This window comes from Aythya marila (assembly GCF_965140915.1).
Source record: "Aythya marila genome assembly, chromosome: 14".
NCBI lineage: Eukaryota > Metazoa > Chordata > Aves > Anseriformes > Anatidae > Aythya > Aythya marila.
The window spans coordinates 12,890,546-12,917,383 of NC_139055.1; the positions used below are offsets into that span (position 1 = coordinate 12,890,546).

The 26,838-nt window shown below is 40.1% G+C and overlaps 2 protein-coding genes across 3 annotated transcripts in view; one reads left to right on the forward strand and one right to left on the reverse strand.

The window, feature by feature from the left end:
- MRPL22 (mitochondrial ribosomal protein L22) lies at positions 1-10,637 on the reverse strand. The gene is made up of 7 exons (XM_082771723.1): positions 10,559-10,637; positions 10,411-10,456; positions 9,012-9,147; positions 6,995-7,060; positions 6,433-6,510; positions 5,574-5,643; positions 1-4,354 (listed from the first exon to the last, which is right to left on the reverse strand). The coding sequence occupies exons 1-7, from the start codon at positions 10,620-10,622 to the stop codon at positions 4,143-4,145; spliced, it is 672 nt and encodes a 223-aa protein (XP_082627849.1). The 5' UTR covers positions 10,623-10,637; the 3' UTR covers positions 1-4,142.
- Positions 10,605-26,838, forward strand: part of GEMIN5 (gem nuclear organelle associated protein 5) — a 19,481-nt gene continuing 3,247 nt past the window's right edge. Inside the window, exons 1-25 of one of the 2 annotated variants that reach the window (XM_082771721.1) lie at positions 10,605-10,850; positions 11,000-11,154; positions 11,790-11,971; positions 12,742-12,893; positions 13,119-13,235; positions 13,426-13,558; positions 14,015-14,174; positions 14,799-15,011; positions 15,710-15,795; positions 16,241-16,335; positions 16,962-17,095; positions 18,228-18,301; positions 18,695-18,876; positions 18,978-19,117; positions 19,670-19,841; positions 20,096-20,323; positions 20,825-20,935; positions 21,352-21,480; positions 22,105-22,200; positions 22,494-22,631; positions 23,175-23,322; positions 23,872-23,991; positions 24,840-25,050; positions 25,751-26,008; positions 26,661-26,823. In XM_082771721.1, the coding sequence (XP_082627847.1) occupies positions 10,694-10,850; positions 11,000-11,154; positions 11,790-11,971; positions 12,742-12,893; positions 13,119-13,235; positions 13,426-13,558; positions 14,015-14,174; positions 14,799-15,011; positions 15,710-15,795; positions 16,241-16,335; positions 16,962-17,095; positions 18,228-18,301; positions 18,695-18,876; positions 18,978-19,117; positions 19,670-19,841; positions 20,096-20,323; positions 20,825-20,935; positions 21,352-21,480; positions 22,105-22,200; positions 22,494-22,631; positions 23,175-23,322; positions 23,872-23,991; positions 24,840-25,050; positions 25,751-26,008; positions 26,661-26,823 (3,754 nt within the window). In that variant the 5' untranslated portion in view covers positions 10,605-10,693. Of the gene's footprint in view, positions 10,851-10,999; positions 11,155-11,789; positions 11,972-12,741; positions 12,894-13,115; positions 13,236-13,425; positions 13,559-14,014; positions 14,175-14,798; positions 15,012-15,709; positions 15,796-16,240; positions 16,336-16,961; positions 17,096-18,227; positions 18,302-18,694; positions 18,877-18,977; positions 19,118-19,669; positions 19,842-20,095; positions 20,324-20,824; positions 20,936-21,351; positions 21,481-22,104; positions 22,201-22,493; positions 22,632-23,174; positions 23,323-23,871; positions 23,992-24,839; positions 25,051-25,750; positions 26,009-26,660; positions 26,824-26,838 lie in introns of both variants that reach the window. The other variant, XM_082771720.1, reaches the window with a different exon arrangement.

Below are 26,838 nucleotides of genomic sequence, written 5' to 3' on the forward strand. Positions count from 1 at the left end.
TACCAAGTGGCAGATGGATTTCAATTTTTGCAGGTTTTCCAGTGTTGTTAGACAAAGGCATAGGTGACCTGATGTAGTGTTGACAATGGTCCCACTCCAAGGTAATTTAAAATAAATTATCACATAAATCTACAGTTTAAGGCTCCAATTCATTATTTTTGGTGAAGGGAAAAAGGGAAAAAAATCTAGGTTCATGCATGATAAAATTAATTCTACCACACAAAACCCAACAGTTTTACTACTAAGCAATACACAGCAGCAGCACCCACACGTGCTAGTTAATCAGATGCTCTGCCCCAAGTTGCCTTTAATTGCAAGAATGCTCAGTTCTTAAGTGTATTTCATACTTTCAGGTTCATTTCCCCAGTTAATACTCTGAGGTGGACACATAATTTGCCCAATATAAAGCTACACTCTCCTTGGCTTGTTCTCCTCAATGGCAGCCTGCCCTCTCTATTAGCGTACAACTTCCTTGAAACAACAAGAGAGCATTGATGGTATAGAGCAAATATAAAATTAGCTCTGCATTTGCTGACTAATCCCAAGAGATATCTTGTTCCTGAAACTTTCCCTTCCTTTGAAGTTATTTTCCCTAGGTAAGGCTCCAGCACACAGTAACATGTGTGATTATTATTGCTATTACGGTCTCCTATTTCATTTAATTAGTAATTATTTTAAATTACAAGGCTGAAATACAGCTGGATAGCTGTCATTCAGCAATAAAGACTCATTCATTGAAAAGTGAGAAATAAGGTCATTTTCAAGAGAACAATAGATCATATGGTGAAGAATGTCACTTTGTTTACATGGTTCATTGAGGATATTAGGAGTAACCTTATTCCCATTTAGAGGAGAATTCTGTTTGCAAGTGACCTTCCAACATCCCATTGATGGGTTTTCATGGGGATTGACAGAAGGCAAAGAGCAATTCCTATTGTTCCTATGCTCCAGTGAGTGAAGGATTTCCCCAAGCATCTCTGCAATGCTGAGGTGGCAGTACTGCTAGCACAGCTCTCGTATTTGTGTAAGCAGAGCTAATCAGAAGATCTACGTTGCACGACCTTGGTCTAGCCAAATTCATGTCAGGTACTGCAACACAGCTGTTGTTAACACCAGGCAGAACAGGCCTGGCTGCCCATTTACCCTTTGAGCCCTAACACTGTCGAAGATCAGGGTCCAGTCACTGTTTATCACTCTCATCTTTATCTTCCACGTTCTTGAGGAGGTCTTGAGAAGGCTGATGAACACTTTTTAAGTAAGTTCAAAAGTAGATTTAGGAAGATCCATTAATAATCTCCTCAGTAATTGCTCTGAAGTTCTAAAAAGGAAAACAAACCACGTACAACACATGCAGAAAGACATCAGGTTGACTGAAGTACTTTGACTTTCTCACTAAATACTTTAAAATGTTTATGAACAAGCCCAACAGCAGGTTAAGTTTTCCTCAATTAAATCTCACATTGCTGAGCACAGCTCACAGTTCTGCTCTCTTCAGATTTCCCTGAAGCCTTACTACACCTTCACGCATACTTGCTCCTCCTCCTATTTCTGCAGTGTCAGCACATACACACACAAGTGGTGAGTTTACACTGCCCCCAGATGTTACCAACAAAATTAGCATCAAGTAGAGGCCTAGGTCCCTCTCCTCCTCCTGTCTGGTGACAGCTCATTTAAGAATAACCTCTTATTGGAAGGCACAGTAATAAAAACATTTATCTTCTGGTGAAGTACTGTTAACTGCAACAAGTCTTTCTTTCTGAAACCATATAAAAAAAAATCTAACTTAAGTGTAGACATACTAATTACTAAGAAAACACAGTAGAATCAAAAAAACATTTCCATAGAAAACTTGATGGTATAAAGTTTTATTACTAGATTTTACTGATTTTTTTAAACAGATCCAGGCAGGTTCCCATACCAATGCTCTGGTACACCCATCACTGAAAACACTTCAGACACTCTTACTCTCCTATAAGTGAAAGGCAGGGATCAAGTCAGTTCAAGCTCCTTATCTCGCAAATCTCCCATTGTACTGTTACAGCCAAAGTTGTGGAGCTTCTTTAGCCAACACCCTAAGAATCCACTGTGGGTCACACACCTTTAAGAAGGAAGGGTACTAAGGTGTAAGGTGGGGGCTGAAAAGTATGTCAAAAACGAATCCTCCTACTTTTTGTTTTGAGGAAAACAGGAATGACAAGCAGCCAAACTAGAATGCAAGCATCCTGCCTTCTGCCTGAAAATGTTTAGAAGACCAAAACCGTTTGATTAAAGGAGCGTCAGGGCCACCTGCTGTATCATGAAGCTGGAAAGGACAGTCACATTCTCAATTCTGTTTCAGTTTTTAGAGAAAACTAGAGTAATGCATATCCATGTATAGATTCAATCTTGTCTGGAGGTCAAGAAGGGATCTGAAGGGAAATCTACAGTATGCAGTAGAAAGAAGCAATGGGATAAAGTATCCAGGAGCCAGGTTTTACATGCTTAGATGACAAGCACTGTTAAACATCAATTATTTTGCAATTCTTTAATGTTTTCCCAAATCACTGGCTTCCCACAGCCCCCCAAAATAAAAGTAATTCAAGTTTGCTACAACTTTTAAGAGTCAATATGGCAAAAGAGGTAAGAGCAGCTGGCAGAGCAAAGCACAGTTATTATAGCGTACCAAAAACAGTTCCTTAAACACATCAGGGCCTACAGAAGTTTCTTCCACCTTTCAGACACACCTTTCAGATAAAAGTTACTAAATCCCTGCAATAAAACAAGTAATGCTTCTGTAAGTGCACTACAGAAAAAGAGTGCAAGTAAGCACCCATTAGTGGTATGATCTATGCGTGTACTTCTTGTGTAACTTCACAATCCCCTAGCACTCCCTTTTCTTTGGTAGCCCAAAGAATCAGCTGTATGACACCTTCATTAAGACAAAGAATTTGTTTCCTTGTGGGAACTGTCCCTTGACCATCATTCAAGTAGTGTTGAAAATATGGCTTTATTTTCACTACTACTTGAATGTAGAAAAGCCACCACTAGTCAGTGTGGTAAAATGATCCAAACGATGTAAGCAATTCATCTCCCACTCTAATGTTCCCAGAATGGAAAAGGTCTAAATACCAGATTATTTTCATAAACAAGCAACTACTCATTCTGTTTTTATGCTGATGTTCATGATCTCTGGCCATCTAGGTTGAAAATTTGACTGGGAAAGACAGACTTCTCCCTATTGACCTTTTTTTGCCCCCTTTTTCAGGTCATAAAAATTAGGTTGTTTTCAGAGAACTGAAAGCTTGGTTCATATATGCAACAAGCTATTCCATATTGAATCCATACAGCATTTTACTTGCCTCAGCATTACAAAAGCAATTTGTTCCCAGACACCACAGAATAATTAGCTCACTCTTCACCAAGATAAGCTTTCCTCCCTATAATGCCTGCTACTCTTATTGAGTTTCTACAGAGAACAGCTTGAGCTCCAAATACATATCAGACTATTAATGCCATGGTAAGAATCAAGAACAGTTTCAACATGCTGAAAGTTTTCACTGCCATGTCCCTCTCAGACAAACTAAACAATGCCACCTACTGACACTGTCAAAACCTGAACTTTACGTTTTTTACTTACTGCCAGACACAATGCCTAAGACACATAACAGACAGTAAGGAATCAGCAATGCAGCCCAGATAAAGGAATCTGAAAGTGATGCATGATAATCTAGGATTGTTGCCAGCTTTGTTGAAATGTTGTAGTTACTCTGAGATGTTCAATTCTGATCATTTTACTCAAAATCTTGACCTTGCAAGCTGTCCATTGTACATTTTTACAACAAAAGACCCAAATGTATATAACAAAAAGATAGCTGCACCAGTTTTGTGACAACCAAAGTTCCTGAGAAATTGTGTAGGTGCCCTGTATGCTCTAGATTTGATAGCCCAGACAAGGTTGAATGCTGTGGTCCAAGTAACTCAAGATCTGTTGCTGCTTTTCCAAGATTTTTCTCTATTGCTTGAAAATTAAGAAAAAAACTACGGTCATTCTTGCAGAATCCAGCTTCAGCAGCACTTAAAATACACCCAACACATGATTTTAATTATTATTTTATATAACTACACTGTCAAACAAGGAGTACCAATACAGTCACAAAAGTTTGTCACAGTGTATGAACAAGTGTTCTATTTCGGAGCTGTTGCACATATTCTTTTGCTTGATCAAAACCAGTCTTTCGTGGCTCTGGAGGAGGAGGAGGACCTTCCACCAGCTTCACAAAGTAGTGGCACCTGACTAATTTCATGATGCCAAACATGCCTTTACCATGGTAACGGATCCGTTTCGTGTATTGGCCTCTGCCTGTTAATGACTCAGCTGAAAGAAAAAAAGGGGGAGGGAGAGAAAAGACTATTTAAGTCTCAGAATAAACTACTACATATCTGCAATTAAAACATTGTCTCAGTGTATTTTTCATGATTGTATAGGAAAAGTTATTTCCATTCATGATTCTCCCCTCCAGCTTACATTACTTTTAGCAGATACTGCTACAGAGAAATCCAAGGGTTGAGTTTACACTCTTCAGGAACACCAAAAAACTGTATTTAGAAAGCATTCACATGAATATATAGTAAACAAGAAAACCAAGCAAAGCTACATAGTTAGACAGAAAGCTTGCTAGCTTATATAGCTCTTACAAATGTGGTACTAATTCAATTGCTTTTCAGTACTTTGTCCCATCTATTCCTGGAAAAGTCTTAATAGACTTTATTTTTCCTCCGCTTGACCAATATTGCATTCATTATAAGTATTTTCGTTATCTACACATCCAGTCCTGCACTAGCAAATAAGCTGTCTTTATGGCAGTGGCCTGGAAGGGTCCAAAGAATTCTAATCAAATCTCTACAATCCAGGTTTCTTTAAGCTGATGAGGTGAATTTGATAACACATCATATTTGGCAAGATAGCAGATTTTTTCTTTGAGACTGAAAACACCTATACGTAAGTATTTCTCATGTTTCTAGGCAAGAAAACGTGGTAGTTTTTATAACCTTATTCCATAATTATCTGTCTTATTATTAAGAAGTCTCCTGTCAATATCCATTTACCTGCACACAATGTTTCTAAGAGAAGCCTAAATTTCTGATTCTTCAAAGGCAGTAGTACTATTCCAGGACAAATTTCCATGACCTATGTTCACTGGCTGCATTAAGAAGTAATACCAGCTTACTTCCTGCTATCTAGTCTTTTATACTCATGTCAAGCAGCTTCCTCTTTGGGACTGTTTCCACACTGGGAACAGAAATTCCATTCACAGATGAGTATCTTTAAAAACAATGCATCTAGTCAGTGCCAGAACACCACTTGTCAGAAACCAACTATAAGAAACTGATGGTCAGAAAACCAACAACCACATTAACTTCAGCTCTGCTTAAAATAGGGAGCACATGCCTTTAATGTTTCGCTGAAGATATGTTTAACAGAAACTATCCATCCACTTCTACTGATTTGAAGCAACAGAACCTTTAAGAATAAACTGTTTTATCAAGTACACGTAAGATGGTATTTTTCTGTACAGAAATACAAGAAAACTTACCTATATGTAAATTTGATTTGAATTCCACATTGTGATTTTTTACTGCCATTTCTTGAGCTTCTAACAGAACCTGTAACAAGAAGAGATAGAAGTATGAGCAGAAACTGAAGCAATATTGTTTCTTATCTCTGGATAAGATGGAGGAAATTGCAAGTTTAAGTCAGTTACAGGAAAGTATTCTAGAGACATCAAAACTATTAGAAAATAGACATCCCTTACATAAATATGTTCTCTGCACACAGATTGAAAAGCTTCAGGACAATTATTACACTTTCAGGGAGGAGAGGACATGGTGAAGATGGCTCCCACGAGCAATTATCAGTATTCCATTCATGGACCTTCATCTAATTAGACATCAGACTAAAAACAAACTTCAAGGTAGACCAAAAAAAATCAACATATGCTATTCAATACTTTCAGCTAATGTTTGATTCTTCTTTGTTCTTATTATGCCAGCAAACAAGTAATTTGAGACTCCTAACTACTGTGTAAGAAAAACTTTTATGCCTTTACAGAACTCGGTCGTTTCCCTGACACTATCCCTCATCGTCTGATTTTGAAGAACCTTTGAAGAACCAAAACACGTTGATATAGTGGACAGTGACAGATTCTGCATTATTTACTACAAACTTAACATCAAGCATCATTACAGAGAAGATGATACCCACATGTTATTTGTTATCATTACAAAATAAAACATTCAGCACAAACTACTTCTGTATATCTTTGTCACATTACATGAATGTGGTTTGAATGTGTTCCCAGTAGACTTAATAGAAATATCTCCAAATCTCTGGTAATATTTATTGATTTAAAAGTTTTCTTGAAATTAGGAGGGTTAGAGAATACTACTGCATACCTCTTTGATCACCTTTGCTCCCTTTTTATCATTAAACTCCAACTGAGCAAGAGCCTGATCAATGGACATTCCTTTTATCTGCAATTATAAAGCATTAGTTAACTTTTGCAATTACAAATATTTCCATTCTCTTACTCAGAAAACAGTATCTAAATTACTTTACCACTAAAAAGAGCAAGTCAGAAGACTTTAGCTTCCTTAATTATCATCATCTCTTCAATGCAATACCTTATATACAGTACTTCTCAACCAAATATTTAATTTTTTTAAGTGAAAAAACCAGCCCATTACTGTTTCAAAGTTCCCCTTGCCATCTACTGCTATGCCGAAATTAATATGATAATTCTTCCACAGCACATGAACTGTGTATGATCCTGGATATGCACTGAGAGCATACTAAGATAAACAAAGCTAAACAAAATTACGAACAGCTGCTTGCCTGCACTAGTGCATGCTCTTCCTCAGGACTCTGTTATTAAGATGGTGATTACTCCAACTAAACTAGGCAGGTATGGCAAATACTGAATTTCAGAATACAAAATTTAATTGTACTTTTGCTTACCAGTTTTGCCAGATACCACATCTTATCTTTGCTGTATTTTATGTCCCTCCGACAGTGATATATTTCCTAGGTGAAAAAAAAAAAAGTTAGAGGACTGGTAATTTTGCTGTGAAAACAAGAATGAAGCATGCATTCACTCTGCAACATATGCTCATTCTAGGAATAAAAGAATCATGGCTCTCCCTACTATACCATGGAGACACCAAGTCAGGCGTACCTTTGCCATTTTAACCTGAAAGCATTATACAAAAAAATAGCACACAGTGAATTTTAATACAACCTTGTAAGAATTAAACTAGGTTATAAACAGAGGTCCCTGAAAAGCCTAGTCAGATTTTTCATCATCTTTTCCTCTCCTCCTCCCCACCTTTTGAAGCAGTCTAAAACTCACGTGCCCATACAGTCTTTATTACTCTGACATCAAGTGAACTTACTGGGATAGCAACAAAGCACTATTACCAGAATGAAATTAATTAGTTCTTCAGAAGTGAGGAGGGTTTCAAGTTTGACTGGCATTGAGAGTTGTCTCCAAAGAGCCATTTAACATTGTTACTGTACCAACAGGGAACAAAAGCAGCTAGTAAAATTTAACAGCAATACAAATTTGAAGGACGTGGCATTCTTCACAGAAAGAATTTGATTTGAGTTGGTTGATAACTCTTTTCATATATATTGCATTGGTCACTACAGTTCACAGCATGCATTTCTAAGTTCTAGGCCATAATGTTGATAGAAGTGACAGGTGCTCATGGTCCACAAAGCACGTCAGAAAGAAAAAAAAATCTGTTCTTTTGAGATGTAAATACTTTATTTTGCTGAGCAGTATGCCTAGCACAGGACAAAAGAGCTTACTTCCCAATGAAGTACGATTATGAAAATGGAAATAAAAAACATCAGCTTTCAGGAATGATGAAATACTGAGTCATTCACCTAAAACTCTGCCAGGTTGATGTACAGAGAAAGCAGCATTGCTTATTCCCTCCAAAGGCGCAACACTTAACTTTCATGAATGACTCAAAGGACTTGCTTCTATTCACACTTAACTGTACTTCACAGTTTTAAAAGGACCAGGAAGAAGAGACATGGAGAAACTGCATAAACTTGATGTTATCAAAACCTAATCCCATCAGTTATGACTGCATTTTAAAAAGCTGACTTTTCCAAAAATTCTCTTGCATGACCAGCAAAAGGCCTTTATTGAGGATACAGGTAACAGAAGGATTTTACATTCTTTGATTCTGTTTATGGTTTAGCAAACACAAGTTGCTGTGCAACGGATGGAAGAGCAACAGCCCCACTGTATTGTGTTTACAAAGTGGTTTCCTAAGGAAAAAAAGACTTCTGCAAAAAAAAAAAAAGACGTTATGCTTGACTCACACGTCCATCCCCACACAACTTCAGAACCCTCCAGACCATATCAAGCAAATGAAGCAACTACTGTGAGAGCAGACAACCTACAAACAGCTCCATTAAGAGACAGGCCGCAGTAAGAGGGAAGCATCAGACCTCAAAATTTATAAAGCAGGAAAAACAAACAAAAAAGAAATGGACAGCGTACACTATTTTACTAACAGTAAAGAGGCACCATTAGTTCCACTACTGAAGAAAGTCACGTTTATAGTTTGGTGCAGAAGCAACAATCCAGCTGTCTTCTGCCCTAGTTAACTGCTGATGTTATGTACAGGACAAGTTTATAGTGATACATCCCCGACAACTTTCATCTCTTTGTAGTTCAGAGAAATTTTACAAGCAGAGGAAGGTGGCATCTTTGTCATGAGCAACACATTAAGTAAGCGATAAGCTGCACAGCAACTTGCAGTTCTAATATAATTTAGAAATGGAGAACATCCAGAGAGATGTTAATTTTTCCAATATCAACATGCCAAACAAACTGAAATGTTTAAAAGAAACAAATGAATAAACTACCAGAATAGTGCCTTGTGAATATATGCAGAGACAATCTGCTCTGGAACTGCTAAATATGAACAGGTAAAGAAATTCACAGGTGTATCCTTACAGCTGGTCTGCGAGGTTCTCCAGGCAGCTGCGGAGGGTAAACGATCCTGTTCTTTTTCTCCCACTTCCCAACTTTCTGTAGACATGCACTTGTGTGGATGCATGACAGAGGGAAAACACTACTGGATGCTAACCACCTGCAAGACAAAAACAGAGTCTTTCCTGCTGAACAGAAACGTTCTTGCTGTTCATTTTATCTGGAAAATTGCAAACTTACCCGTCACGATGAAGAGAACTGTCACATTTGAATACTTTCAAATAAAACTGCTCAAGTTCTTCATGGTTCGCACAGCAAAGGCTTTTTAATTCAACAGAAAGCTTTAGGATTCCTAAAGTATGCCAGGAACCTTAAATGCATTTGTGCAGCATAAGATTCTACAGTTAATGTCCCCTGTTCATCATACTAAGACACCATTACCTTTCTGGTCTTGCGAGGAGTTCCTGACTCACAAACAATTCACATCTTCAGTTTTCCAAGACTAACCAATACTTATTTAACTTCTAACAACATTTTAACAGTAAACATTTCTACCTTTTTCAAGGGACTAAGTACCAACAATATTAGAAGTGTTTAAGCATTCACCCTATCTGAAATTTGAAAGGGAAAACCTCAACTGCTTTCAAAATGCAAGGAAATCACTGTAAGATAGCTGACCTCAAAAATACTTCTACAGTTTTCACTCCATTTGCTCACCTCAGAGACCAAGCTGCATTTTGCCCCCTGCTGACCGGACAGGGCAGCACCAGACAGCCCCTCACAATGCCAAGAAATAGCCGAGATCAAGAGCAGACACTGAGCTCTACTGAGGCTTGAGCAGCTTTGTCTGGGTTGCCAAAAGGTGTAAAGCATTTTAAAAAGAGACTGACAAGCAGAACACAAATTGTTAATTTCAGGAAGGCATTGTACACCTTGGAAAGCTTTCACGTTGCATCATCAAGGAGTAGGATACTATATAAATGTAAACGTTATGGGTTGCTTTTTCAGTTAGTTATTGAAACAACAATTCAGCATCACCAAATATAACACCACCTATCAACGCAGGACAATACTTGACGAGTACATGAACGGCATTTCGCAGTTTAACAACGTAACCAACGGTAAGTGCTGCCCTTCATGTCTCAGCAGAAGGTACTAATGCGCCTGACGGCCTGAGGAATTCCGCATTCCGTGCCTTAAGGCGGTCCAGCCGCATGTGGAGAGCAACTCTATTTATTTATTTTTGGAGAAGGAAGAGGACACAAACGCTTTACAAGAAGTAACAAGCAAAAGTTTCTATACTTCACACGTAGGAGTTTTTAAAAATATATTTTACGCTATATGTGTAAGGCTTTATAGGACGACTCATACACAAGTAAGAAGCGAGGGCAGCCCCGAACGAGCCCCAGGCACCCGCACTCACCTCTCCGGCCGCGCCCAGCCCAGGAACCCACGCAGCCAGGAGCCACCTGCAAGAGGAAGCAGCGGGGTGAGACGGGGAAGAGCCCTGAGAACCCCGAGAACACCAAAGGAGCCCGGGGCTAGAGAGGAGAAGCCCCAACCCCGCTCACCGGCACCCAGCGCCCTGCCCGCCGCCATCTTCCCGGCCGCGCTTTGCAGGCGAGGGGCGGGCATTTCGCGACGCTTCGCGGCGCGGCGCCCGACGGCAGCGCCCCCGGCCTGAGGGGAGCGGCGGCGGGGGCGAGATGGCGGCGGCAGCGGGCAGGGTGCTGCCCGCCTCGCCCAACTGGTACTGCAGCCGCTGCAGCGACACCAGCGCCGACGGCCGCTTCTTCGGCTTCGCCGCCAGGCACCGCATCTGCCTGCTGGATGTCAGCAGCCCCGCCGCGCCCGCCTTTTACGGTACCGTGGTGAAGCGGCGGAGGGCTTCGCTGCTCCCCCCCCCCCGCCGCCTCGCCTCGCCTCACGGGGTGAGGGGGTTTGGGGAGGGGGATGAGGGGGGACCGGGGAGGCTCGGGGTGCTCACGGGGCTCGCCTCGGTGTCGCTGCAGGGGAGCTGCTCGGGCACACGGACAGGGTGGCCGCCTTCGCCTTCTGCCGGCACCCCGCGCACGGCGGCCTCTGCGCCAGCGGCTCCGACGACGGCAGCGTGCAGCTGTGGGACGCCGACAGCCTGGGCCCGCTGGCGGAGCACGACCTGCACCAGGTAAGAATTAAGAGGCCCAAACCCGCCCTTTTATACCTCAGGTCTCACGCTAAAGGTCAGGGTCTCACCCAAACCCGAGGGAGAATCCCCAGGTGGTGAAGTTAGAAGGGGTGAGTGAACGCTCCTGGGCAGGTTTTTGTCCTAGCCTTAGATCTGTGTGTTGTTATAACACCCTCACCAGCAGTCATCAGAGCTTTGGGAGCATGCCTGTGCTTGTAGCACGTGCTCAATGCCACTCATCCAGACCCTGCCTGCCTCAAATCTTTCCATCAAGTTATCATCCCGCACAGGACTGGGGTAAGAACGTACACATGGACAGCTGTTGTGTCTCAGGATGCTGGCAAATCAGTCAAATGTGCAAAAGCCCAAAATAATTGAAAAAGTTTAGAGCTAACCCAACTGATACTGGGGAGCGCTCACAGTATTTTCTGCTAGTTCTTCACTGTTACACAATTTCTAGGTCGTGAATGAAGGCAGGCTGTTAGAGTATCGTTGTCTGTTTTCTATCCAAAAGAAACCACTGCTAAATGCACTTTGTTTTATTCTGTGCTTTAATTCTTTAAAGAACCTACAAAATAAATTCAGTGGCCAAGCATACAAGACAGCTTTAAATGTATTCATTTGTCTTTCTTCAGAATGCAGTTTCAGCGTTGCACTGGTCACCCCTTGTGAAAGATTTGGTTGTATCCGGTGATGAAAAAGGGATAATTGTTTGTTACTGGCATAGCAGAAGCGACAGCCAGCAATTCTTCCCAGAGCCTCGGACAATTTTTTGTCTCACTTGTTCTCCTCATAATGAAAACCTCGTGGCTGTCGGGTAAATATGCTTTGCTTCCCATTCTCCTGAAAGATTCTTGTTTGGATATTTTGCTGCACAATTGTAAGGTTATTTTTAAGAGGTTTTGTTGGCTGTTTTTTTCTTCTGGCATACAACAACTTAGAAATAACATTTTGATTAGCAAATGTGCAAGATGTAGAATTCTGTAACAATTCACAGGACCAGGTTTGGTTTGAATCCCTGAAGTTACTGAAAACTCATCTTTCTTGAATAGACTTCACTGGTGTTTATCCTATTGTAGCTTACTTCTGAACTATCTGTAGCTTACTATCTGAATAGAGTTGTGTAGTTTTTATTAGGCCATTGTCAACCATTGCAATTCCTGTCCCTCAGGCAAACCTGAGACTATATGGAACCTGAAAGCCCTTTAGACTTCATACAGTTCTCTTGAGGGATAACAAACACAAGAGAAGTAAGGGAATGGAAGTAACTTGTGGTAAAGAAAACATGTTCGTTTTATAAAAGCCACTGTTAATTTTTAAATTTCTGAGAGCTGTATTGCTACTAAATTGGTGTCATTCTTGAAGCCAAATGTACTGTGTGGTTGCACGTCTTGAAGAGAAGGCAGCTGTATGTATGCCAGTGCTCTGCTTAAGCCAGAGTTGACAGCTATTCTCATTTTGCTTGTGAATTGACATCTCTTTTTGTAATACGGAGATAGTGATCCTGTTAAATAGCTTGCAGTCAGGTTAGATGATATTCCACAAGGATCCAAGAATCTAGTTTTTAATTGAAATCTCTGTTTTTAGCTACAAGGATGGCATGGTGATTGTAATTGACATCAGCAGGAAAAAAGAAATTCTTCATAGGCTAAGAGGTCATGACGATGAAATACATTGTCTGGCCTGGTGCCCTGTGCCAGGTGAAGAAAGGTTACCTGCTTGGCAAGATGAACTCCAAGGTACGTAGAAGTGATTAATAGTTTGTGAAGTGCTTTTTAGTTCACTTAGATGTCCTCCTAGAGGACTGAATTCCTTATCCATAGAAAGTCAGTAAGTAGCTAATCAGAGGCAACTGCTGAGTTCAATTATTTTCTGATACAGAGCAATGTATTTTCAGGTAATTTTTACAGAGCTTTGAATTTTAGAGTATAATAATTTCACTTCTGTGGTATTTCCTTCAGAAGCAGGTGAAGTTCCAAACGGGGAGCTGAGTCAAGATGCAACCACGAAGAAAGGTTGTTACCTGGCTTCAGGAAGCAAAGATCAGACCATACGAATATGGAGCTGTACTAGAGGCAGAAGTAAGTCCGATTAATACTGTGAGATAAACAATAGCAATATGGGGGAAGAGCTCCTCTCTAAGTTCAGGTTTCATTTGTAACCCAATAGCTTAAAGCGTGGGGAGTGTACTTAAAGCTTCAGGTTTACAGGACTTCTTTTTCTGTCAGATTTTGACGTACAAGGTCTAGATGATCCCTTTTGGTTTCATAGGTGTTATGACTTTGAAGTTGCCACCGACAAAGAGAAGAGGTGGAGCTATTGATCCTGCTGTCAAAGAGCGTATTTGGCTGACTGTTCACTGGCCTTGCGGTCGTTCCACAGAAATTGTATCCAGCTCCTTTGGGTAAGTAGGACACACAGCAGTTTGGGTACAGACAGTAACTGTAGGTTAATCTATTCAATACTGAAGGAAGAACTGGGTAGGAAACACTGACTCTCCCATCTTTTTCCTTTGTTGATCTAGCTGGAGACAGGACGGGCCAAGAGTTAAAGTGGGAGTTCAGACTTCTAGAATAGTATTATTTGTCCCATTATTTATCTTATCTGAGTATCAACTGCTAACGGTACTGATTGTGGTTTTGCCCATATAATGGGAGAAAATAGCATGTCAGTCTTCAGTGTGGTTAAGTATGGGTATCTATAGGGTCTTGTATATCTGTGTATAGGGACATGTAGTGCATGTGTGTCTAGAGTTAGTATGGCATTACTTTTACTCTTGTAGCATGTTCACGTGTTACCATCATCAACCTGTGTTATTCTTCTGAAGAGAATAATGAAGTGTACACTTTAAATTTTACAGAGGAGAACTGCTGCTCTGGGATTTGACCCAACCTGGAAAACGCAAGTGGACGCTTTTAGGATCTTCAGAAGGACAAAATCACTCCCGTATTGTGTTCAATCTGTGTTCCGTGAAGCATCAAGACAAAGAGCTGCTTTTTTCCATTTCAATGGATAGAGATGTAAGAACCCATTTTGAAATTAACGTAAAAATAGCAGTGGCTATACAGTATGACTGAGTGCAACTGCTCCTTTTCTGGCTGTATATTTTCTCTTAAAGTGGGTTTATCTCAGCATTTTATAACGTAGCTTAAAATTTGTTCTGAGCACAGACTGTGTGTTTTTGTTAGTTTGTAAGATCAAGCTTTTACCATCATGGACCGAATGATTATCCCCTTCTGGACTTGAATGGTAAACATTAAATCATGAGAGCTTACCATGGTCTTTCTGTGTATGCCACTTTAATGTGGCTTTATTTTCCTTCTTAAATTTATTTATAGTACTGACTTGTACAAACTGAAGTTGTTTTTTTTATTGTTGTTTTTGTTTGCCTTTTACAAGCAGCAGAGAGCCTCCTGTTTTGAGGTCAAAAGAGGACCATATTATTAAAGCACAGTCATTTTGTCTGTTCCATTACAGTCTTCCAATTATTACAGCCGTTTGTGATGTACTCCCCTGGGTGGAAATGGCATACATTGTCTTGAATTTGACCCTCTGACTCTTCCCCTCACTTCCTCTCACTTTGTTTTTCCCTTGTCATACCGGTCACTGCATTTACCATTTATTCTTTCTTAAATATTCTGTAGGTGAAGTGCTGGGACCTATCAACTCTTGATTGTAGCTGGACAATGCCCTCGCTTGGGGGATTTGTCTATAGTCTTGCCTTCTCCCCTGTGGACCCAGGCTGCCTTGCCATCGGTGTTGGGGACAGCATGATCCGTGTCTGGAATACTTTGTCCATGAGCAATATCTATGACGTTAAAACCTTCTGGCAAAGCATAAAATCCAAGGTTACAGCAGTAAGTGTGCTTTTGATTCCCTTTTTTTCTTGTCTCTTTTCTTCCTCTTACTCTGTTTTTCTCATTGAAGAATGTCTTTCACTCTGAAAAAGGTTTTTCCCAACCAAATGCATATAAAGCTAATTTATGCATTTTGTGCTCAATTATTCTGGTATACAATACATTTTGGAATCAAGCAACATTCTTTTAGACCTTTTAACAGCTCTAGAAACTTCCTCGCTTTTTTGTTTTTATGCACCTTTGTGATTGTTTCTTGCTTCATCCATGGTTCTCGCTCTGCTGGGAGGTTTATGACCTGCCCAAAGCCCGACATGGGTATCTTCAGGTTGGGTATGACTAGTGATTCGCCAGAGGCTAATGTGTGGTAAAGGGCAGCAGCCTTAAAACATGGTGGTAGTTCTTGTTTGTGCCAAAAGATTTCTCATGGTCCTACAGTATCCCCCATTTCTATTCTGTAATGTAGATATCAAGTAGTATTTTAATGATTTTAGTACCTTTCGTCTCATCCCAATAACTGATATGGGGAGAGTCTTTGATACTCATTGTGGAGTGATCAAATCAAGTGGCTATAGTTGGAAGAGTGGATATAAGGGACAGTGCTTGCTTATCAGTTTCAATGTTTAACTTTTTGTTTATTACTTAGAAATAAATTGTCTGTGGCTTGTGTAATTTTGGGTCCCTTTCTCATTTTCTTGCAGTTATCGTGGCATCCAACTAAGGAAGGTTGCTTGGCTTTTGGAACAGATGATGGAAAAGTTGGCATATTTGACACCTTTTCCAGCAGGTAAGAAAGAAGCTTTCTAGTTCAGTAGTGTCAGATCTTGCTGGTGTGTCACTATGCATTAGGTGATGTGGTCATTCCTGAGGTATATGTTTGCTATTAGGTAAGAGATAGGATTAAATGAAAAGCAGTCAGATGGATTTTCAGTGTATCTTTTCATCTCTTCATTATGTCTGGTAGCTCTTAAGTAACCTTGCTCCAATTGCATAACCATCACCTCTTGGAGGTCATCAGTCAAGGAAAACTTTAACTAAACAGATGTTATCAGAAAATGAAGAGCAACATGCAGGTGCAGTTCATCAAGACAGTTTTGTTCTGTTTCTAGTACTGTCCTACAGAAGGTGGTGTCCATTTTCACCACTGGAATACAGTGCTTTGATTTATTTTATTTTCATCTGTATTTCCCTTTGAAATTTGATTACCCCTTCTTCCTTATATTCCTGCCCAGTGCAAAGAACAAGCCACCTCAGATCTCCAGTACTTACCACAAGAAGACTGTGTACACACTAGCCTGGGGGCCTCCAACTCCACCTCTGTCTTCTGGTGAGTCTTGCAATGTCTCGTGACAGAGTAGGACATCTGCACAGAGCCCACAGATGCCATGAAATTGGCACACCATCCTTTGCTTGGTAGCCATCCTTTCAAGCCACTTAGGGTGTGTTCTGCTAGAGGAATCGTTAATAGTTTTGCAAGGGAGCAAAACAATCTGTTCTAGTTTTTGAATTCCGGTAGCTTTAAAGGAAGTAAGTGGGAGTAGAGTACAGCACCTCTGCATTTATCTCGGGGTATTACAAACAAGTAACTGCATGGGCTCTCTGTTGTAATTGTTTAGGGTCAGATATGGGTTCTGTAGCTCCATAGGAATGTTTCTAGCATTCAGACTAAACAGAACAGTGCCAGTAGCTACTCTTATACAGCTTGTTTCTTTTTTCCACTGACCAGGCTTTAAAGGAAGTGTAAATATGTGAAGCGATTGTACTATGGAGATATCTAGAAATTAGAGGTCATTTCAGAGGATTCTATTGTGAGAATTTGTTGCTGCCACATCTCAGGCAATCAAAGCACTTATACAGCTTTTTAAAATAACATTTGATTTATAGTGGGAGTAATTGCTTTTGCTAAGACGAATGAACAACATAATATATTTAGTCATTTCCTCTGTTGAACAGGAGAAGGTGAACAACCCTCTGTAACTTTATATAGCTGTGCTGGAGAAGGTATTGTTTTTCAACACAACCCTTGGAAGCTTAGTGGGGAGGCAAATGACATCAACAAGGTCATCAGAGACACTAATTCAATCAAAGTGAGTATGATTTTGTCTTTTTCTATGGATCTGCAGTAACGGTGACATAGTTTTTGTAGCCTCCGTGATGAATCTGTAACAAAAAATAAATAAAACCCTTAATCTCTACCCGTGAAACACTTTAGACAGTTTGTGTTTGCCACTGAAAGAGTCTTCTCTTCCCCAGTGTCAACATGGCACATCTGTTCCTGGAACCAGTTACTTACCTTTCTATTTTTCTTTTATAAAGCTGTACATGGCTCTTTAAAATAATTGATTTATACAGAGCTTTCCAGTTTCAACACAGCTGAAGTAATATCCTGAGTGATGTCATAGCTTAGACTGCGTGGTGGGCATGCATGGGTTAACTACCTCAGTTTCTCTGGTTCTTTTGTTGCAAACATTGACTTTTTCATTTTTTAAAATAAACATAGCAGTAAGTAAAGGCATTCATGATTCTGCAGGAGTCTATTTCCTGTTACACTTCTGCTAATGCAGAGCAGTTGGTGATAGCTGACCATAACTAGTTCTTTGGTATGATTCAGTCATTTCTTAGTTGAAAGGATAAAGGAAGTGAAGTGGGTTAAGTCTTCAGTTGCTGTAAGACAGCATAATTCGGCTGAAGTCAGTCAGACTATATTGATTTATGTCAGCTAGGTTGTAGCTTCATGCTTGAGTAAAAGACTAGCTGGAAGTTAAGAGATTAATGTCATAAGCAATGAAATAATCATTTTTAGGCATCTAAATCATAGTTGTATTGCAAGTCACTTGCATCCAAACTAGAAAGAATAGGAAGAATTACAGTAAACATTGATTTCTTTTGAAGGGTAGTAGAATTTTCTTAGAAAGTCTGGGGCTTTCTAGGGAGCATAAGGAGAATTGAGCGTTAATGTCTTATTGGAATCCAGACAGACTTCCTTTGAGACATTTCACTGAACTGATAAAAATAGTCACTGGTTCTTGCATCATTTTGCAGTCCTTCTTAATTGTTCGAGTTTATGTCACTGCTACATCACTCAACCAGCAGTTTTGTGACTTTCATTTTGCAGAGTAATCGTAATTCTGTCCAGTGGCCAGTCTTCTGTTGAATGCATCCAAAAGAGACTTAAGAGTTTGTGTGATTGTTGGTAATAGTTGTGTCTTATTTCCACAGCACAAACTGCCTGCACGTACAGAGATTAGCTGGAAACCAGATGGAAAACTCTTGGCTCTTGGCAATGAAGATGGGTATGTTTTGCTTGTAGGTTAAGGTTGCGTATGTGCTGATCCTGAGTCGAGTCACTCTAGTGAAGCAAAAGTATTTTTGTTATCCTGGTTTGTCTCGTTTCATTGCCAGTGTGCCTGAATTGTGATAATACAGCATTCTTTGCTGATGTTTAGTTTAGTTGCTTGTGACATTGAGAATCCACAACATCACGTTAGGTCATTTTTACAAGGATCTACTCTGACTGAAACACGCTTTCCTGTATATTAAACCAGGGTGTGACTTGAATCTGGAAAAGAAAAACTCATTCAGCTATTCTTTTTCATGGATTGTCATTTTTATGCAGGATAACAACAAGAAAAAAAATCTCATTTTCACTGACATAAATTTCTTATGTTGCTGTTCTTACATTTCAGGTCAATTGAAATATTTCAGGCTCCAAGCTTGAAGCTGCTCTGCACTATCCAGCAGCATCATAAACTGATTAACGCTATTCGATGGCATCACGAGCATGGGAGCCAGCCAGAGCTGAGTTACTTGATAGCTTCAGGCTCAGTCAATGCCACTATTTATGTGCATAATCTGAAGAGTGTCGTAGGTAATAGATTGCAGATTATATTCCAAATCTTGGCATCTTGTTTTGCTCTATTCCTGGTTTCTATTGCCAGCCATACTTTATCATTTTCATTCTTCTTTCAGAGAACACTTCAGAAAGTCCTTTGACAATAACAGAGCCTTTTCGAACTCTGTCGGGGCACACAGCTAAAATCACAAGTCTTTCTTGGAGTCCCCACCATGAGGGCAGATTGGTATCAGCTTGTTATGATGGCACTGCACAGGTATTGCTCTACAGCCACTCAGAAGTGTATTTGTTTTGCTTTCAAATCATCCATTCTGCAGTATTTTAGAACCAACAAAGCTTTTGTGAACTTAACTTGCTTAATGACTGCATATTTTCCCCTGGCAACAATCTCATTCTGGATAGCTGAAAATGAGAGGTACATTTTGCCTTATGTTTATTTCTGGTTTTCCTACACACTGCACAAATGAGAATGTTGCAAAGGCTTTTAGTGCAGACCTATGAGAATTTGTAGAGAGAAGCTGGTCAGTGAATGTGTTTTTGTGCCTCACAAACTGATTTTTAAGTCCAGTTGTTTCTGTTTTCATATTAGCATTTTTGGATCTTTTAAAAAAGAAAGATATTACACAGATCTATCACTGCAAACAAAGCAAGCTCTTGAGTTTTCTCCATTTACCTATCGGTAATTGAAATATATCTGCAAGCTCACTAATAGAGAAGATCATAAAATGCAAATCACTGAAGAGGAAATGCAGGGTTTTAAAGGAAGATGAGACTTCTTGAGTAATTGGGTTTCTTTCTGGTTCATAAGGTATGGGATGTTATGAAGGAAGAGCCACTCTGCAACTATCGAGGGCACCAGGGCCGGCTACTGTGTGTGCAATGGTCACCAGTGGATTCAGATTCTGTTTATACTGGAGCTGATGACTTTTATGTTCACAAGTGGTGCATCTCAAAGCAGGAACATACACGGCCACCTCAGGGTAAGTATATTCAAACAAAAGATCCTTTCCTGAAGAGGATGGGGGAGCTGGGAAATAGAGGGTTGCTATGAAATAGTAGTAAAGTTTTTATGTTAAATTCAAGCCTGCCTGCTACCCCTTCAGGGATAAACTTTCCAGTTTTAAATAGAGTCGTATCTCTATTGGAAAACTAAATGTTGATTTTGGGAGGCAGACAGCTTGTACACTAAAAATCTCTACAAATAATATGAAAGTAATTTTTGTGACCTTCATAGGCAAAAAAAGTATAGAATTAGAGAAAAAAAGAAGTATCCAACCAAAAGTCAAAGCCAAGAAGAAGAAAAAGCCTATAGGAAAGAGTCCAGCCAAACAGGATCTAAGTGATGTCGTGAATGGAGATGAGAGCATGAAGGATGTGTTGCTAGAGGAAAATGGAGTGTCAGACCATGAAGGAGAAAAAGAAGCTCGGGAGATGGAGTTGCCTGATAAAGTTTCCGCACCTGGTAATAATTAAATTGTCTTAGTTTAATGGTTCCCAGACTGCTCAGCCTTCAGGGCATCAGCAAGCTTAGTACTTTGATGCAGGATTTTCTCATGATGTTGTTTTATTGAAGTAGTCCACTTGAAGGAAATAGGAAAGGTGTTCTGAAATCATAATTTTATAAACTAGTTTGGGACTATGTGTCTTTAACTAAGAGATTCTGGACTAGTGAACAAAATTAACCATGTCTTGAAAAAGCATCATTTTTGGTCAGTGTTGCCTTCTGATGATAAGTCTTGTAATGATAGACCTTCATTAGTGCCTTCTGACGTCTTCCTTAGCATTCTGACAGTTCTGTAACATTTTCTTCTTATTTACTTTCCCTAAAATACTATTAAGTTCTATGGCAAAGCAAAGCTTATTTTCTTTGTATTTTTATATTATTGTTACAGAATGTGTATGTCAGGTATCTTGCTATGGGTTTTTCCTTTTTTAATCACTTTTTAATCACTTAACTCCACAGCATCCAAGGATATATCTTCATCTGCATCTGAATCTCCATTCAGTTTGTCAAAGCCTTTTGTTACCCAGAAAGCTACTCCCATGAAAAAAGATCCACCTAAAGAGAAACCAAGTTAGTATGTTTCAGATTGCTTTGATGTGGGACTGCTAGAATGGAGTTTGGCTGTAGCTTCCCTTCTTAATAAGACACCAAATAAGTGATGGAGAAAGAGAGAATCTCTTAAAATCTCTGTAATGTTTCAGTTTTCTTCTTTTATTTTCCCTGTTTGTCAGGTCAGTTGGTGTTTAATGTGGGCTGAGATCCTGCCTTGTAGCTGCTAGTTCTTGTCCAGGCAAGATGGGCGGAAAAATATGCAAAATGATCAGTGTTGAAATGTTAGAATTGTCATAAAAGAGATGCAGGTGGCATTTGAGAATCCGCTTTTTATTTTCATATTTAAGGAACAGGGCTGTTGTTGAGTATTTCTGAGAGCTCTGCTGTGGACTTGTAACTGTGCAGCAGTGACTAAAATGTGACTGATTTTTCAGTTTTTGATGCCTCTCTGAAGAAGAAGAAGCCTCGCTCTATTCTACCCTTCACCACATCCATGGATCACAGATCAAAAGATGAATTGCATCAGGACTGTTTGAGGCTGGCTACATGTCTGAAAACCAAAGGTATTGATCTTAAACTGCAGCTTCCTCCATCTGATCAACTGGGTAAAATACTTAGGGGGTGACTGCTCCAAAGTATTCAGAAGTAAGTGTCTAAGGACTTGATTTGGACCACTAGGCATTAAATTTTGGATATTTTGGCCTTTGTGCAAGGAGGCTTTATAGCCTCCTATCTCGCTTCTCCTGAAGTGTTTCAGCATTCTGTAGACGCTCCAGACAAGTTTTGTGTAGGATCCTGTGTAGTGGAGGTAGGGGTAAAATTGTCTGTAGAGCTGCAAAGATCTTTTTCACCTTCAGAAGCACGACATGTGCAGGAGAAAATAAGCCATGTGGGAGATGTTTTTATTCTCACGGATTCCTTAGACTCAGCGAATGCAAGGGAACTTGCTACGTTTGATTTGGAATAAACGTTCTGCTCACACATAGTCCTTCTAATCAAGCTCAGGCACAAATTCTGAGTAATGATCTGTGAATGTGAGCACGTGTTAAATCCCTGTATGTGTAAGAAAGTGGAAGACACGGATATTTGCTATAGTTGAGTGTAGTGGAGCAGAACAGTGACTTGGCAGGTCCTAGTTCCCTGTGTTGTATCAAATCTTGAATGTTCATTCTCTTTATCTGTGTTAGATCATAATGAAGAAGTGTCCCCTGACCTCGGGGATCGTATCCACCTGGGGCTCTTCGCAGACAGAGCTTCTCTGCACAACATGATTGATGTGGAAGGTAAATGGAATAATGAGACCAATTTGACACTGTCACCGTGACATTCAAGGAGAAAACAGATTAGGAAAAACGCTTGAATTTACTGCAGAGCACAGTGTAGGTTTGAGAATGCAGGTCTTTGTGAAGAGAACAAAAGACTTGCTTTTCCCAAACAGTTTTTATGGCTTTCAGATGCAAATCTGCAATGTCTTACGCCAGAACAAATCCATTTTTGCCAATGTATTTTGCCATGGTGAATAACACTGTTGCACTCACGCTGATAGGTAACTAGGAAGTGTGTTTACTTCAAACAGGAAAATATCACTTGGAGAATGGACATCCTGAGCTCTATCAGCAGCTCATGTTGTGGAAAGGAGATATGAAGGGCGTCCTCCAGGCTGCTGCTGAGAGGGGAGAGCTGACAGACCAGCTGGTAGCAATCTCGCCTATGGGTATGTTTGTTCTTGTAACACATAAGTATGTTGAATCAGTCACTGCATTATGATTTCATGAGTTGGAAACTCATGTTTTTTTCTGGATTGGAAAGAAGTTGCTTCTTTAACTGCATGATGACAAAAGTCAAACACAAATCCTGCTTATGACAGAGGAAAAGACCTGGATGTTCCCACAAGCACCCTTAGGTTGCTGTAGCAGAAAATAAAGTTATTTCCTTTGGGACTTCTCAGAGGAGCAGGCATTACTTATAAGGATAAAGTTGGTACTTTGATATATGTAGCAGTCCCTCTGGCTTGCTGTTGGTTTAAATACCTTTTTGTGATATCGAAGTCTTACAGTTGTGTTCAAGTCCAAGCTTTTCCCTGTCCCGTTTCCTCAGTAGTTTGTATTAGAATGATTAAAAAACAACAACAACAAAAACACTAATATGGGGCAGAGAAGAGTTACATGTTGAAGAAACTAGTGATTATGTCAATCTTGCAGGAATTCTTTCAGTCTTAAAACTTTGCATGTAAATTGTATTGCCTTTTCTTTTGCAGTTGGATATCAGGCTTGGGTTTGGACAGTAGAAGCCTTCGCGAAGCAGCTGTGCTTTCAGGAGCAATATGTGAAAGCTGCCTCCCATCTCCTGTCCATCCATAAAGTATATGAGGCTGTTGAGCTCCTGAAAGTGAATCATTTTTACAGGTTGTTGTATATTTATGTTTAGATTTTTGTTACTTTCTAGTGGGGTAGATTTCCTTTGATGGCTGTGGGTTACAGCCATTGTGCTGTAACATCTGCACCGTGGGAGCTGCATGAGAGTATTTACAGAGAAGTTACCAACTCTACATACAAGTATGATGTAAAAAAAATTACCTGCTGTGCTACATATTAATGCTTAAGACACAATAACTGAAAAAGAATAGAATAAAACAACATTATTCTTGTTTACTCTGAATTAAAACGTTTTCTGTAGAATGTTCCCCATGGTGGATTGTGTAGCCAGATACAGGTATTAGTGTTCTGGAGCTTCTCAAAGTGTTGGGTGCTTTTTAAATAAGAGATAGGATCTCAGATGTAATGGCATTGGTTTTCTGATCTAATGAGACCAGTTTTCTTTTTTGTTCTTGGACATAAAATACTTGAGGCAGTTTCTTTTTAAGTGCAAGATAAACTTCCCTTACAAAAGGAGGAGTTATTTGGTTTTTATACAGTCAATCAACTTTTCTGTCCGGTTTCTCTTATGTGCATTAGGGAAGCAATTGTAATTGCTAAGGCCAGGTTGCGTCCAGAAGATCCAATTCTGAAGGATCTCTACACCAGCTGGGCAGCTCTGTTAGAGAAAGATGGTCATTATTCCATGGCTGCCAAATGGTAAGTGTTACTGGTAAGAAGACAGAATTGGTTTAATACCTGAAACACCTGACTTTTTAGCAGTAGGATCTGATGACTGGCCTGTTCGTTATTTGTCTAAGGTGCTTTCTGAGGCTGATCTCACTAGACTGACTCCCTGTAGTGCAGTATGAAAAGAAGCACCAGAGGGCAGTTCAGAGCAGAAGGCCCAAATTCCATGCTATAGTGCAGCCACCTCTTCTCAGAGACATTAGTGGAAGTCTTGGAAAACTCGTCTAGCCAAAACTAAAATTAAGATGTACACAAAAAATCTGTGTGAACGTTCTAACCTTTCCACTGGAAATGTGCAGTGCAACAATTGACTTGAGTTTCTTGTTGCCTTAGCTAACATCCTAATCAGTGGGTCTCCCTTATCTAATTAGAATATTTCAAATTTGTGACTACCAAAATTACTAACTATGTTTGAAATATATTGGCTTTGACTACTGTAGTGGATTTGCTTGATGTTGATTGGAGCTCTGGCATTTTTGGAGTGTTTACACTTCTGAAAAGATTCACCTGGAATCTGGAAAAATACACTAATTTTTGTCTCTTGAATCTGTTTATTGTATTACTCTTCTAAGCCATGCATGGCGTGTGTACCACCATCCAGACTAGTAGGCTGTGTCACTTTCCCTCTGGAGCTTTGCATTGGATCAGGCACCTCTGTCTCTAGCAACCTTTTTTAAAGCAAAGTGATGAGAACTCTGACTCCTTGTAGAAAATAAAAGTTTATCTTCATTTGTAAGTTTGTGCTAGAACTATTGCAATACAATTTCTAAGTGGTATCTTAGTACTAACCTGAGATCAATTTGCTTGTATCTCTTCAGTTATTTGGGAGCTTCCTCACCCTATGATGCAGTTAAGGTGTTGGCAAAAAAGGGGGATGTGACATCCCTTAAAGCTGCTGCTGAGCTTGCTCTGATATCTGGAGAGGAGGAATTGTCGGCAAGTTTGTCTTTCAGATGTGCCCAAGAGCTGCTGTTATCCAGAAACTGGGTTGGAGCTCAGGAGGTCCTTCAACAACAGAAAACGTTATTTGTGAGTCTGGTTCTTTCCTTTCTACTTCATTTTAGCATTGTCTCTCTCCAGATTACCTTGATGAACTTTGCACCTCTGCACATATATTAACAATCCACAGGAAGTCCTGAATGGGTTTTGCCTCAAAATATTTTGCTAAAAGTTTGTGCGATAATACTTAAATAAATAAATAAACGCATATTTGCAGAGGAAAAGGATATGTGGTGGAGAGGCACGTAGGCTCTGTGCATATTAGGTATGTAAGAGAGGTAGTGGAGGTTTTTCTGTGTTTTTTTTTCTTTCTTTTTTTTTTTTTTGTCAATGATGTATTGCATTTTCTTACTCAGATTCATTTTAATTTATTTATTATCAGTACATAATACTAATCAGAAAAAAGGTAAAAGAAGGTGTTTATTGTCATTCAAGTCATTCAGAATGAACACACTCGCTGTAACTCCATCTGCTATTACAGGTTTAATCCAGGAATTCATTGTCGTATGGATTGTGAAGCAGAAGGTTACTTTAACTCGTTATGAGGCTTCCTTCTGACCTTAGAGCCTCTCAGTCTGTCAGTACTTTTCTTTGGTAGCTGCTGTTGTGAAGCATCATCACCAGCAAGCTGCTACTAGCCACGTTTTTAACTTTGACCACTTTTGTAGTCAGTAAGGGATTGTTTTTCATTTTGCAACAGCTCAGTGCTTTTTTTTTCCTCTTTTTAAAGGGGCAAAGACTTGTTTTCTGCCTCAACGAACTGCTTTGCAAGTGCCTTAATGAAAGAAATCCCTGTAACCGAAAGAGCCCTGTGCCTCCCTGTTACCACAGCTGGGAGCTGAACAGAGACGCCTCATTTTTTGACATGGTGATAGAAGTGTGGCAGAAGGAGCTGGGCATGAACACCACTGAAAAAGCCACGTGTGCACAGGAGCAGCTACGGAGTATTGAGCATCCTCCTTCTACCAGCAACACCCACCCAAAGCAGGTAATTGGACTGGATCTGTATACACACTAAGCCTCGCTACAGCATGTGCAGTAGAACACAGACATATTGTGGTGCTGTGTGAGCTGTTTCCAGGGGACTGCTTTCTGCATCCTGCTAAAAGATGAGGTTATAGTCAGAGAGGTAGATGAGAGGCATCTGGGGCAGCTTCCATATCTACCAATTTGTTTCTGCACAGCGTAAGAACTCACGTATGGCGTCAGTGATGAGCACTGAGAGCAATGACGTGCTGGCTGGGTGGGACTGACTGGCATAGCTGACTGTTCTCAGCAGTGATACGGGGTTTTGTGTAGAACTGTCAGGAGAAGCAGGAGTGCTTGTCAAAATATCCTGGAGTTCAGAAAGTCTGGTCATAAACTGGTGCTCCTGCAGTTCTCTGACCTCAGCGAGTCACTGACTTTTGATGTACAAATTAGTAGGACACATGCAAGCACAGTTGCTGATTATTACAGTGGCAAGTCATGTAAAAGCGCTCTGATTTCCTACATAAAGGAAACTATGTAAATTGCATCATTGTGAAAATTGCTTTTGAGTCAGTCATGTGCTTCTGGACTTTTCTGTAATGGTTTTAACCAGTGAGTCATTCATGCTTAGCAGTAAAATTATTCATTGTGCTTTCTGCTGCTTCCTCTAGGTGCTTTTCCACATCTCCCATGACCTGACCCTTGCAGCACTGAGCTATCAGGCTGCTGCTTGGGATGAAGCAGTGAAAGGTATTCTTGGTGCTGTGACCCGCAGCTACGATGCTGGCAATTTTACTTTGATGCAAGAGCTTTGCAGTATCTTCCTTCCTGAAGGTAAGGCTTTTCTGG

Bases quoted from the DNA above. Each gene is read 5' to 3' on its own strand.
- MRPL22 (XM_082771723.1), bottom strand. From the start codon at position 10,622: ATGCCCGCCCCTCGCCTGCAAAGCGCGGCCGGGAAGATGGCGGCGGGC. The intron at 9,148-10,410 runs GTGAGTGCGGGT...TTTGTCTTGCAG, and splicing joins GGCTGGGCGCGGCCGGAGAG to GTGGTTAGCATCCAGTAGTG. The intron at 6,511-6,994 runs GTAAGCAAAAGT...TTATAATTGCAG, and splicing joins TGTGGTATCTGGCAAAACTG to ATAAAAGGAATGTCCATTGA.